The sequence below is a fragment of the Eleutherodactylus coqui genome, chromosome 11, assembly GCF_035609145.1.
Source record: "Eleutherodactylus coqui strain aEleCoq1 chromosome 11, aEleCoq1.hap1, whole genome shotgun sequence".
NCBI lineage: Eukaryota > Metazoa > Chordata > Amphibia > Anura > Eleutherodactylidae > Eleutherodactylus > Eleutherodactylus coqui.
The window spans coordinates 66,512,721-66,526,152 of record NC_089847.1 but is presented as its reverse complement, the minus strand read 5'-3'; the positions used below and the strand labels follow the sequence as shown (position 1 = coordinate 66,526,152).

The 13,432-nt window shown below is 47.4% G+C and overlaps 1 protein-coding gene across 1 annotated transcript in view; it reads right to left on the bottom strand.

Annotated features, from left to right (window-relative positions):
* PACS1 (phosphofurin acidic cluster sorting protein 1) overlaps positions 1-3,561 on the bottom strand; it is a 141,887-nt gene extending 138,326 nt beyond the window's left edge. Inside the window, exon 1 of the mRNA XM_066582469.1 lies at positions 3,337-3,561. Within this exon, the coding sequence (XP_066438566.1) occupies positions 3,337-3,518 (182 nt within the window). The 5' untranslated portion in view covers positions 3,519-3,561. The remainder of the gene's footprint in view (positions 1-3,336) is intronic.
* Between the last annotated feature and the right edge of the window lie 9,871 nt (positions 3,562-13,432).

The following is a 13,432-nucleotide window of genomic DNA, read 5'->3' as shown; positions in this document are numbered from 1 at the left end:
GATCTGGAGCTGCGAGCGCGGGTGAGTACGCGCTGCTCTCTGCAGGCGCTCAGGTCGGGTCCCGTGGCGAGAATTCTCGCTGCCGGATCCGACCCGGCCGTCTGCAGGCGGCCTTAAGCAGTCCACTGAGTTTTCTTTGCACGCCTGTGAATTGAATAGGCTGAATTGAATTAAGAAGAATAGGTGAGCTGACTTCTTTCTATTTATAGATGTACAGCCAATGTGTCCATTATATTAACCCCTTAAGGACGCAGCCTTTTTTTTTTTCCTCCCTCATTTTAAAAAATCGTAACTCCTTTATCCATCGACGTCACTGTTCGAGGGCTTGTTTTTTGCAGGACAATTTATATTTTTTAATGGTGCTATTTAATGTACCATATAATGTACTGAAAAACTTTTTTAAAATTCTAAGTAGAGTAATATGAAAAAAAAATGACATTCTGACATCTTTCAGTGCGGCTTGTTTCTACAGCACACAAACTGCAACAAAAACGGTATGATAACTTTATTCTATGGGTCAGTACGATTACTAAGATACCAAACATACGTAATTTTTTTTTGCTGTACTACTTTTATTTTTTTTCAAAGATTTTTTTAAATTATTTTCTGTCTCCATCTTCTGCGCACAATAACTTTTTTATTTTTCCGTCGACATAGTTGTGCAAGGGCTCATTTTTTGCGAGATGTCCTGTAGTTTGCATTGGTGCCATTTCAGAAGACTTTTTGATCGCTTTTGATTGCATTTTTTCTGTGAGACAGGGAGACTGAAAAAGTGCATTTCTGGTGTTCTTTATTTTTTCAGACGACATTCACTGAGCAGGGTAAATTATGCATTACTTTAGTAGATCGGACTTTTACAGATGCAGCAATAACCAAATATGTACTTTTGTTTTAGATTTTTTTTTTATTATAGATATGGCAAAAGGGGGGTGACTTAAACTTTTAATACCTTTCTTTTTTTTTACAATTAGTAAAACTTTATTGATCTTATTTTTAATTTTATTTTAGCCCCCCCCCCTTCCTGTAGGGGCCCACAACATGTGATGCTTTGATCGCTCCTGCAGTATGATGTAATGACATAGCATTACATCATACTGCAATCTGAGAGACAGCCTATCAAGCCATCCCATGGGGACGACTTGATAGGCAATCTGCTAAGGCAGCCCTGGGGCCTTTCAGAAGGACCCCAGCTGCCATGACACCCGCACGGCTCCCTGCAATCCCATCGCGGGGGGCCGTACGGGATCCCCGAACGATGTTCAGGGGATTTAAATGCTGCTAATTTAAATGCAAACTTGACAGCGGCATTCAAAGAGTTAATAGCGCTGAGCAGCCGTGCAGCTGATTGCAGCTATTGCCCAAGCCTGACACCAGCGCTGTATGAAGAGAGGTCAACCTGCGATCTCTCTTCATACACAGACCACTGATACAGGCCGTATTTTCGCAGCAGGTTTTGCAGTTGTTCGGCCCCCAGAATTCCATTGCGGCTTTCTCTCCCCTTAGGGCGCCCACCCACTGGCGTTTGCGTTTTCCGCGGGGAAAAAACGCAGCGTTTTCGCCGCGTTTCCCGCGCGTTTTTCGCGGCGTTTTCGCGGCTTTTCCGTGAATTTCCATTGACATTCATGGGTGCATTAGGAGAAAAATAAGGACACATATGCAACTGACAGTTCCTATGTTAAAAACGCAAACGCAACGCAAAAAAAACGCCAGTGGACAGGAACACATGTTATCTCTATGCCTGTGCAGGAAAAACGCAAAACGCAGGTAAAAAAACGCCAGTGGGTGGGCGCCCTTAGAGAGGAGTGAGGCCACAACGGAAAAGAAAAAATAAAATTTGACATGCTACGGCCGTCAATTCCGGCTTTGTCACAACGGATTAGCCACCCCGTGTGGAGATTTTCACAATTTAGACACGATTATCGCTCAAAAGATGTCTTCTGAGCGATAATCGTTGTCATTTACTGCGCAAGATGATCGCTCAGGATGAGCGATCACCTTGCGCTGCGAGCGGAGGATGCAGAAGACAAGATGGGTGTACCCGCTTGTCTTCTGCATCTGCTGTTCCCCGCTTCGAGCGCCTGGCTGTTTTCCAGCTGTTTTCTGCTCGGAGCACCTGGCTGTTATACAGCGGAGCTCTCCGTATGGGATATGGAGAACGCAGCTGGACCGCTCTGTTCTTCATACCCAGCCTGTCATCAGGGAGCGGGATACAGCTGAAACAATAGTATCAGCTGTATCCCACTAGAAATCCCTGATAAGGCTCATCATTGTCTTACAGCACGCTGAAAGGCAACGATGAGTGACGGCTTAACGTCAGTGCAGTTACACACAGCGATTATTGCTCAAAGGATGGCTTTGAGCAATAATCGTTGTGTCTAAAGGGGCCTTAATTCTATGTTAAAGTGACACATGTCAGATTTCCAAAACTTGGCCTGGTCATTAAGGAGCAAACAGGCTTGGTCACTAAGGAGTTTACAAAATAGCAAAGGCTATGGCAGCAATGGAAGATGCAAGAGGTAGAAAAAAAAAAGCAAAAACTTGATTCCTCCATACAAGGTCCCAAATAGCAGCGACGTTTCGAGCTGTGCAGTTAGGCTTACTCTGTGGCGTGCATTTGGTACTCTCATTGAATTGCTGAGGTGTGCAATGTTTCCATTATTCTTTGCTGCTGACCATCATTCCATTAAGGGGTTAACAAGTCTGTCAAACAATGTCTGGGAATAAAATCCACAGTATGAATGGACATGACGTACAATGTGCGCTGCATGTCAGTTTACACTGGGGATTACATTTGTTGATCACACTGCAAAACACCTGTGCATTTACGCTCAGTGTAGCTGTACCTTTAGGCCTCCTGCCCACGGATGCAGCGGGCTTCGCCGGAGGTTTTAAGGCCAGGAGACCTCCCGCCGCGGAAAGACGCTGTAAAATAGAATATGCCGTAAATCTGCGGCAGAATCCCACATGCGAGTACTGAGCCATCAGGTTCAATAGAACCTAATAACCGCGTTATTCCACCGCAGGGAACACGGCATAAATTAGTCCGAGGGCATTAGCCCTTAACATCTATGGTACATAGCTGGCTTTGCAAACACGCCAAAGCCGCATAGAGGGTCTCAGTCATCGTCAGCGTGGAGAAGACAATTTATTCCTCTACACCCTTTTAATTATTACTAAACTTCCAGGCAATTTCCGTGACAAGCACAAAGTGACATGACACTCCCTCTAGGCTGCCTGTCATCATGCAGGTCCAAGCTTAGTACCCAATGACACTCTCAGCTCCCGCATATTTATCTGCAGCTGTGAATGACATCATGATACGCGCTGACGTCATACCTGGGTACGCAGGCCGCGCTGCCTCGGTCTGTCTCCCAGGTCGCGTACAAGTTCATGCGAACCGGACCTCCAGCTGTCGGGGTGGGCTCTGTAACGGGAAAGTCACCACCAGGGATAGAGCCCCCTAGTGGCACCATTGCTGTGGCCCCCGAGGGCCCCGTTGCCACAGAGCGCTCAGACATGGCGTAGACAACAGAGCAGACTGAGGCAACAGCCAATCGCAGGAAGAGGAAGAACCCTCGTGATCGGGTGAGGCGCGGCCGATCGCATATTGACGTAGTTGACAGTGGTCTGCGAACCAATCAGCGATGTAATACAATGTTTATGGGCGAGGCTTCCTTCTGTGACGTCATGGCGCCTGTGTCCGAAGACTGTGCGGGGTCAGAGCCTGGCTGCCGCCTCGCGCCCGCTGTTTGGGGACCTGGTAGTAACATGATTATGGCATTAGTGGAGGTGGACACGGGGGATGCTTGACGGCAGCACGCTAGGACTACTTTTTTTACTCTTTTTAAGTGGAGCAAGAAGGGCGTCCACTATAAGTGCAGACCTCAGATGACTCTTGTGGCGGTGATACTCCAGAAGTGGCCACATTGTTTTAATTTTAAGATCTAGTGTGATTTTAAATCCCTAGCGACAGTGCTACTTAGATAAGTGCAGAACACAGAAGAGACTACTTGGGGGAGGGCAGTTCCCATGGATAGGGAGACTTCCCATAATAGCCCACCAGAAGAATAGTGTTCATTTTCTGAGGATAGCAGTAAGATAAAGCAATCGGTCCACAGCCAATATGAACACTTAGGCTGCCTGTCCATGGGCGAGTTTGAATTGCGTTTCCCGCGGCGATAATCCGACCGCTCTCCATAGCGACGCTATGGAGAGAGCTCCCCCCCGTCCACGAGCGGAGAACCATTGCGATTCTCCGCTCGCGGCCGGCAAATCGCATCATGCCTATCTATTAGATAAGCCTGACAGCGGAGATCCGCCTGCGAGCTCCTGCTCCCGGCCGGCGGAGATCCGCTACGTGATACTGCAATGCCCGTGGACAGGCAGCCTTAGGCCTCCCTCATGCATATTAACAAGTTCTGTAACAGCTCAGCCCTAACAACCAATCAGGTTGAATCAGTCAACTCAAACAACCAATCAGGTTGCTGGAATTATGAATCGGAATTATGAATCAGAACCAATCAGGTTGCTATAATTGCTGCATACGGCTGAGCTGTTACAGAAATTAATAATATGCCTCCCCTCATACAAATGTTTTTGTACAGCATTTAGCGCTACCTTTTCAGCGCTGCGCTAAACGCTGTACAACGCTCCTATTCATTTCAATGGCCGTTTTCAGCCTGCATCACCAACTGAAATGAATGGGCAGCAGTTTCAGCGCTGCTGAAAAGGTAGCACAACTTGGTACCACGTTTCTGGCAGCACTAAACGCCAGCGCTACCGAAAAAAAGAGGAATACCTACTTAGCTGGTGCCGTCGGGGTTCCTGCCGCTGTTCTCCAGAGCTCCAGGCAGGCTGCCGGGCATTTGTCAAGCCAACAAATCATCCATTGCTAGTGGCGGGAATTGAAATCCCCACTTCCCAGGGAGAGATTGCTCTGATTGGTTCAGGAACGCCGGCTCCGCCAATCAGAAGCGGCACTCAATGCACCAATCACAGCTATTCAATGAATGTCTGTGATTGGTGCATCCAGCGCAGGCTGTGATTGGCTGAGTGCTGACAATCAGTGGGCTCAGCCAATCGGAGCAGTCTTCTGCTGGATGCGGGGTCTTCAAACACTGTCACTAGCAAAAGATTCTCCGTCAGCAACGACAAGTGCCGGGAGCTCCGGAGAGCAGCAGCAGGGACTCAGACAGCGCCAGCTAGGTGAGTATTGACTTTTTTTCAGCATCCTTGGCTGTGTTTTCAGCTGTGCTGAAAGTGCAGCCAAAACGTTGTCAAAAATGCATGGCAACTCTGCTGAAACCTCAATAAACGCAGCGTTGAAAAATATCTGTGTGAGGGAGGCCTAAGGCCCAATCAATTGCGATTTTCCACTCGCAGAAGTAAATCACAGCATGTTCTATTTCGGCGCGGATGGCTTACATTGAAGTCAATGGAAGCCATCTGATCCGTGGCCCGTCCGCAGCGGAATCTGTGTGATCATCCAGGGGGGGCTGTCAGTGTACTTGTCGGGGGCGGGGGGGTGTCAGCGAGATGGGGGATGCTGTCAGTGTACTTGTGGTGGTGGTGGGGTATTATTATTGTACTTGTTGCACCGTGGGGGGGGGGGTGCTGTGAGCGTACTTGTTGGAGGTGGGATGGGGGGTGCTGTCAGTGTACTTGTCACGCCGTGGGGGGGGGGGAGTGCTGTCAGTGTACTTGCGGGGGTGAGGGGGGTGCTGTCAGTGTGTTTGTGGGTGGAAGGGGGATGAGGGGTGCTGTCAGTGACACGTGGGGGTGTCACTATCACTACTGGGGGCAGTGTCAGAAGGAGGGTCGAGGGTAGCTGGTGTCACTATTACTACTGTGGCAACTGTTGGGGGTTACTAGTATTACTGGGGCAATTATTGGGGGTCACTATTACTGCTGGGCCAATTATTGGGGGTCACTACTACTGCTGGTTCAACTATTAGGGGTCACTATTTCTGCTGGGGCAGTTGTTAAGGGTAACCACCACTCGTAGTGACCCCTAATAATTGCCCCAGCAGTTATAGTGACCCCCAATATTTATCACTGCTGGGGCAATTATTGGCGGTTACTACCACTGCTGGGGCAACTATCGGGGGTTACTACAAATGCTGGGGAAATTACTGGGGGTCACTATCACTGCTGGAGCAATTACAGGGGGTCACTATTTTTGCTGTGGCTATAATTGTGCGGGGCACTTACTGCTATGGCTACTATTGTGGGGGCACTGATGGTGCTGGGGCTACTATTGTGGGAGCACTATTACTGCTGTGGCTATAATTGTGGGGGCACTATTACTGCTGTGGCTACTATTGTGGGGGCACTATTACTGCTGTGGCTACTATTGTGGGGGCACTATTACTGCTGTGGCTACTATTGTGGGGGCACTATTACTGCTGTGGCTACTATTGTGGGGGGCACTATTACTGCTGTGGCTACTATTGTGGGGCCACTATTACAACTGTTGCTATAATTGTTGGGGCACTATTACTGCTATGTCTATAATTGTTGGGGCACTGATGCTGCTGTGATCACTATTGTGGGGGCACTATTACTGCTGTGGCTACTATTGTCGGGGCACTCTTACTGCTGTGGCTACTATTGTCGGGGCACTCTTACTGCTGTGGCTACTATTGTCGGGGCACTCTTACTGCTGTGTCTACTATTGGGGCACTCTTACTGCTGTGTCTACTATTGTCGGGGCAATCTTACTGCTGTGGCTACTATTGTCGGGGCACTCTTACTGCTGTGGTTACTATTGTCGGGGCACTCTTACTGCTGTGGCTACTATTGTCGGGGCACTCTTACTGCTGTGGCTACTATTGTCGGGGCACTCTTACTGCTGTGGCTACTATTGTCGGGGCACTCTTACTGCTGTGGCTACTATTGTCGGGGCACTCTTACTGCTGTGGCTACTATTGTCGGGGCACTCTTACTGCTGTGGCTACTATTGTCGGGGCACTCTTACTGCTGTGGCTACTATTGTCGGGGCACTCTTACTGCTGTGGCTACTATTGTCGGGGCACTCTTACTGCTGTGGCTACTATTGTGGGGCCACTATTACAACTGTTGCTATAATTGTTGGGGCACTATTACTGCTATGTCTATAATTGTTGGGGCACTGATGCTGCTGTGATCACTATTGTGGGGGCACTCTTACTGCTGTGGCTACTATTGTCGGGGCACTCTTACTGCTGTGGCTACTATTGTCGGGGCACTCTTACTGCTGTGGCTACTATTGTCGGGGCACTCTTACTGCTGTGTCTACTATTGGGGCACTCTTACTGCTGTGTCTACTATTGTCGGGGCAATCTTACTGCTGTGGCTACTATTGTCGGGGCACTCTTACTGCTGTGGTTACTATTGTCGGGGCACTCTTACTGCTGTGGCTACTATTGTCGGGGCACTCTTACTGCTGTGGCTACTATTGTCGGGGCACTCTTACTGCTGTGGCTACTATTGTCGGGGCACTCTTACTGCTGTGGCTACTATTGTCGGGGCACTCTTACTGCTGTGGCTACTATTGTCGGGGCACTCTTACTGCTGTGGCTACTATTGTCGGGGCACTCTTACTGCTGTGGCTACTATTGTCGGGGCACTCTTACTGCTGTGGCTACTATTGTCGGGGCACTCTTACTGCTGTGGCTACTATTGTCGGGGCACTCTTACTGCTGTGGCTATAATTTTGGGGGCACTTACTGCTGTGGCTACTATTGTGGGGGCACTAGTACTGCTGTGGCTATAAATAATAATAATCTTTATTTGCATAGTGCCAACTTATTCCACAGCGCTTTCAAGCATGAGATAAATACAAACAATACAACAATTACAATGTGAGGTACAATCAGTTTGAAACAAATGGGGTGGGGGTGGTACAGGAGGTACAGGGGGGGGCGAGGCATCGGGAACACATGCAGTAAGGGATTTCATGTGGAAATCAGTTATTAGAAAGCAAATGGGGTGGGGCGGTAAGGAGGTGTAGGGGTAGAGGTCGTAGAGGAAGGGTGGAAGGTGTGGGGAGCCATAGGGACGGGCGGGGGACTAAATCAGGGGATTTGGTATGCTTCCTTGAAGATGTGCGCTTTTTAAGGCACGTCTGAAATTTCGTGCATCGGGAATTGTCCGGATGCCTTGGGATACAGTGTTACAGGGGATAGGTGCTGCTCTGGTGAAGTCCCGGAGACGAGCATGTGAGGTTCCTATTAGATGGGTATTTAGTCTGAGTGTGTTAGCGGATCGGAGTGAGTGGTGGGTGGTGTACTGACAGTAGGGAGGTGATGTGTGGTGGCACAGCGCCATGCAGAGCTTTGTGAGGTAGAGGAGTTTAAATTTAGTACTGCATTGGATGGGCAGCCAATGCAGCGACTGGCATAGTGCAGAGTCGTCGGAGTAACGGCTGGATAGAAAAATGAGCCTAGCTGCTGCATTTAGTATGGATTGGAATGGAGCGTGTCTGGGGGAGGAGGCCGATCAGTATCGAGTTGCAGTAGTCAAGTCGGGAGTGGATTAGGGCAACCACGAGTGTCTTTAGTGTGTCCGTGGTGAGAAACGGCCGTATTTTAGCAATATTTCTGAGGTGCATGTGGCATGTTTGGACCAGAGATTGGATATAGGGGGTAAAGGAGAGATCAGAGTCTATTGTGACCCCAAGGCAGCGGGCATGCTGTCTGGCGGTTATGATGGTGCCAGACACTGGAATGGAGATGTTGAGGGGAGGCCGATAGGAAGGCGGAAAGATGAGAAGGTCAGTTTTAGAGAGGTTAAGTTTGAGAAAAAGGGAGGACATAGTATTAGAGACAGCAGACAGTCGGTGATATTTTGGAGAAATAGTTTAGAGATATCACTAGAGGAGGTGTATAGTTGGGTGTCGTCAGCGTAGAGATGGTATTGTAAGCCGAATTTGTGGATGGTTTGTCCAATTGGGACTATATAGATAGAGAAGAGAAGGGGACCAAGGACCGAGCCCTGGGGGACCGCAACAGCGAGGGGAAATGGAGAGGAGATAGAGCCAGCAAAGGAGACACAGAAAGAGCGGTCAGAGAGGTAGGAGGAGAACCAGGACAGAGCACTGTCCTTTAGACCAATAGAGCTGAGGCTACTATTGCGGAGGCACTGATACTGCTGTGGCTATAATTGTTGGGGCACTGATGCTGTTGGGGCTACTATTGTGGTGGCACTATTACTGCTGTGGTTACTATTGTGGGGGCACTATTTCTGTTGTGACAATAATTGTGGGGGCACTGATGCTGCTGTGGCTACTATTGTGGGGGCACTATGTTATGTGGGAGCACTACGTTATGTGAGGGCACTGTGGTAGCACCATGTGGGGCAATATGTTGAAGCACTATGTGGGGGAGCACCATGTGGGGGCATTATGTTATGTGTGTGTTATGTGGGAGTACTATGTTATGTGGGTTCACTGGAGGTGGCACTGTGGGAGCACTCTGTGGGCACTATGTGGGGGCACTGTGGGAGCACCATGTTATGTGGGGGCAGTGTTTATGGGCACTGTGGGAGCACTATGTTATATGGGAGCACTATGTGTGGGCACTATGTTATGTGGGGTCACTGGGGGGGCACTATGTGGGGGACTATGGGAGCACCATGTTGGGGCACTGTGTTATGTGGAAACACTATTATGTGGCGTCACTGGGGGGGGCATTGTGGGAGTACCCTGTGAGGGCACTATGTGGGGGACTGTGGGAGCACCATGTGGGGGCACTGTGTTATGTGGAAGCACTATGGTACCATATGTGGGGTCACTGGGGGGGGGGGCACTGGGGGAGTACCATATGGGGGACTGTGGGAGCACTGTGTTATGTAGAAGCACTATGTTATATGGGATCACGGAGGGGGGCACTGTGGGAGTACTATGTAGGGTCACCATAGTGGGGCACTATGTGGGATCACTGTGTGGGGGCACTATGTGGGGAACTGTGGGAGCACCATGTGGAGGCACTGTGTTATGTAGGAACACTATGTTATGTGGGATCACAGGAAGGGGGGGAGGCACTGTGGTAGTACTATGTAAGTTCACCATAGGGGGGCACTGTGTTATGTGAGAGCAACATGTGGAGGCACTATGTGGGGGCACTGTGTATGGGTACTGTGGGGGCACTATGTAGGTGCACCATGTGGGGGCACTATATAGGTGCACCATGGGGGGCACTGTGGGTGCACCATGTAGGTGCATTATGTGGGAGCACTGTGGGGGAGCACTGTGGGTGCACCATGGCGGGGCACTGTGGGGGCAATATGTTATATGGGAGCACTGTGGGGGCACTGTGGGTAACAATCGCGTTAAAAACTCAGCGATATCGCAGTGTTAAAAAAACGCAAGTGGGTATAAGCCCTTACTTTTACTATTAATTACTTTCAATGGGAGAGCATCGCGATCTCCTGCTACTGCTGTGACTGCTGTAGCAGGAGATTCCTTCATCTACCTAGCATGTCCCCATATCACTGCACACTGTGACATCATTGTCACGGTGTCCAGTGATGAGGGCACATGCTGAGGAAATGAAGGATTCTCCTGCTACAGCAGTCACAGCAGTAGCAAGAGATCGCGATGCTCTCCCATTGAAAGTAATTAATAGATTTTGATCTTCTGCTAGAGCTCTGACTGGAGAATAGAACTAAAAAACTGGCTGTGGAGAAGGCGCAACACTCCAGGTTAAAGCAAATAGGAAGTGACCAAAGGTTTGGGAAACTTCTCCTTTTATTTAATAAAGTACGTGATCATCTTATGAAAACGCGTTTCGGGGATAACCCCTTCGTCAGTTCAGCTGGTGTTTAAAACATACAAGCAATTGGTGGGTCCCAAAAGGGTTAATGATTAGATCTGTTTGCCTGTGGAGTGCGGGTTCACACAGGGAAGAATTTCCGTGCGACCCTCCGCACAGAAATTCTGTTGCACTTTTACAACTGAGACTAAGCAGCAAAGTAGACGAGATTTGCAAAAATCGCGATCACACAGTGCCAACAATCTGCTGCTGACAAGTCATGCGATAAGTGACATACGGCGTGGAAGTCAAATCCATGACATCAATTTTGGCGCTGTTTCCACTGCAGGCTCTTTTCTCTTTATGGGGAGAGATTTCCCCAGCGGAATGCAGGCTGAAAAGCTGCCTTGCCTTTTCGCTGCGGAAATCTCGCTGAATATCTGTGCGGACATTCCACGAGATTTCCATCCCATGTGAACCCAGTCTTAGAATTACTCAACAGAAACACATAAAAATAAACTGCCATGATGATTTTATTAGCTATTTTTTTGAAAATTAAACATAAATTATGAATGTTTTACTTCGGGAAGATCATTTGTAATAGTCCTGTAAATATATTTATATTGATATAACTTCACTTATATTATAAGACTATCCATTTCTAATTTTCCTAATGATAAATAGGTATCATTAGAGAAATTAGAAATGAAGACTCTTATTATGTCTTGCCTGTCTAGTGTTAGAAACACCTGTCAGACCTCGCCTGATGTCAGAGTCATGCGGGAAAATCTGAATGTCGGACGAGGTCCAATCCTGGATTGGAAAGGGTAAATTAGTTTAATATGTGCTATGTTCGTGCTCAATACACACAGAAATAGAACCTGTAGTGTATTTTTTTGTGCAAGCGAAATGCGTGGCAAAATTCATTAAAATGAATGGCTTCTATTCACTAAGTACTGCTTGCACAAATTTTGCATGTGCAATATGCTGCGCAAATGCTTTTGTGTAAATGAAAGAGTAGCTGCTCTTTTTAGTTTTTTTGAATGTACAGAATAGACAATTCAAAGCATTTTTGCAGTAGGTTTTATCAGCCTATTCTGTACATCTTTCGTACAAAACTCTTCAACTATGCAGCTAGGTGAGGAAAGTGCTGAGAAATCCATCTTTATCTAACTAACTGCATAGCTCCAGCTGTACCTGTACTGTTCTCTCTAGTGCAGACACAGCTGTTCCATATAATAATGTATGCTTTATTTTATTTATTTTGAACTCTGCTTCATCCTCCTGTGTCCACAATATCTGTCCACCACAGCTGGTGTTATTACTGTCCTGCTTCGCTCTTCCATCCCCAGCACTGGCTAAGTAGAAGCTGTTCTGTACTGCTGGGAACAGACACTTTGAATGGGAGAAGCTGTCTGCAGTGGAGGCAGAACACCAGAGCTGGCGGACCAAGTAGATTTGAAAATTTAAAAAAAATATAAAGCAGGCATTTTTTAATACACTGTTAGGGCCTCTTCACACTAGTGTTTTCTTTTCCTATTTGCTATTCCCATGTGGAAACAGCAAAACTGAAAGAAAACATTTCAGTTTTCATTTTTTGACACTGGAACAAAAGCTTAGACTGCTGTGCTTTTGTTTCTAGTTACAAAAGCAGAATATAGACAGATCCGAATTTATTACATTACAGTCAATGGGAGACGAATGAAACTAGAAAGCTGTTTTTCATTTTCATAGTTAGATTCAAATCTAGGACCCCACCGCTGCAAGGCAAAAGGGGTGCTGCTGCTACTACTAGTACTATGAGGAGGAACAGCCCACAAACGTATCTAAGGAAGGCCATGACTTCTGCAGATATTATGGCTCCCACACACTTGCATTTGCGTTTTCTGTTAACGCAATTGTCAATGAGACTTTCTTATGTTAAAAACGCAACGCAGCGCAACTTGCGTTTTTGGTGCATTGCATTACGTTGCGTTTTTAACATTAGAAAGTCCCATTGACAGTCGCGTTAACAAAAAACGCAAACGCAAGTGTGTGGGAGCCCTTATATGTTTTACGTTCATTTGGTAATTATAAAGCAATTAATTGCGCTGCTGGAAATCTAGTGTGTATATGCTTGACAAGTTACAGGGCAGCCACACTAGTGACCCATACAGATTGTGGACACAAATTTGTGGAGTCACTATGCAGAAATTTAAGTCAAAGAAGAAAAAGGAACACTGTGCAATGCTGTTCTGGCCCCATTAAGAACAGTGGGTGATGAATGCAAGGTGTTCCGAGGGAACACCCAAAGATGGGGCATGCTGTAACTTTTAAGTGCCATGATACGATGCAGGTAAAAATCTCTCATATGTATGACAAATTGTCTCGCAACGCACAAATCTTGCGTGATTTTCTCAGCTGTGTGAAAGCGGCCTTGCGTAGTTATGCTGGACCATTAAACAGATTTCAGAGAATGAATGTCACGACACCTCCATCTTCTAGCAATAGATATTCTAGCTGCCGTTAATACATAGAAAAAGACACTTCCTCTGACCTCCTTATGTCCCATGTCCAGTAGTAAGAGAGCTACACTTGAGCTCCAATTGAAATTCATTTGCAGCTTTGGGCAAAATGTCAGATATTATCTCATCCCATAGTGGTTCACAAGACCACCAAATATGTATCAACATACCCATTTGTTGAAAATACCTCCAACAGAA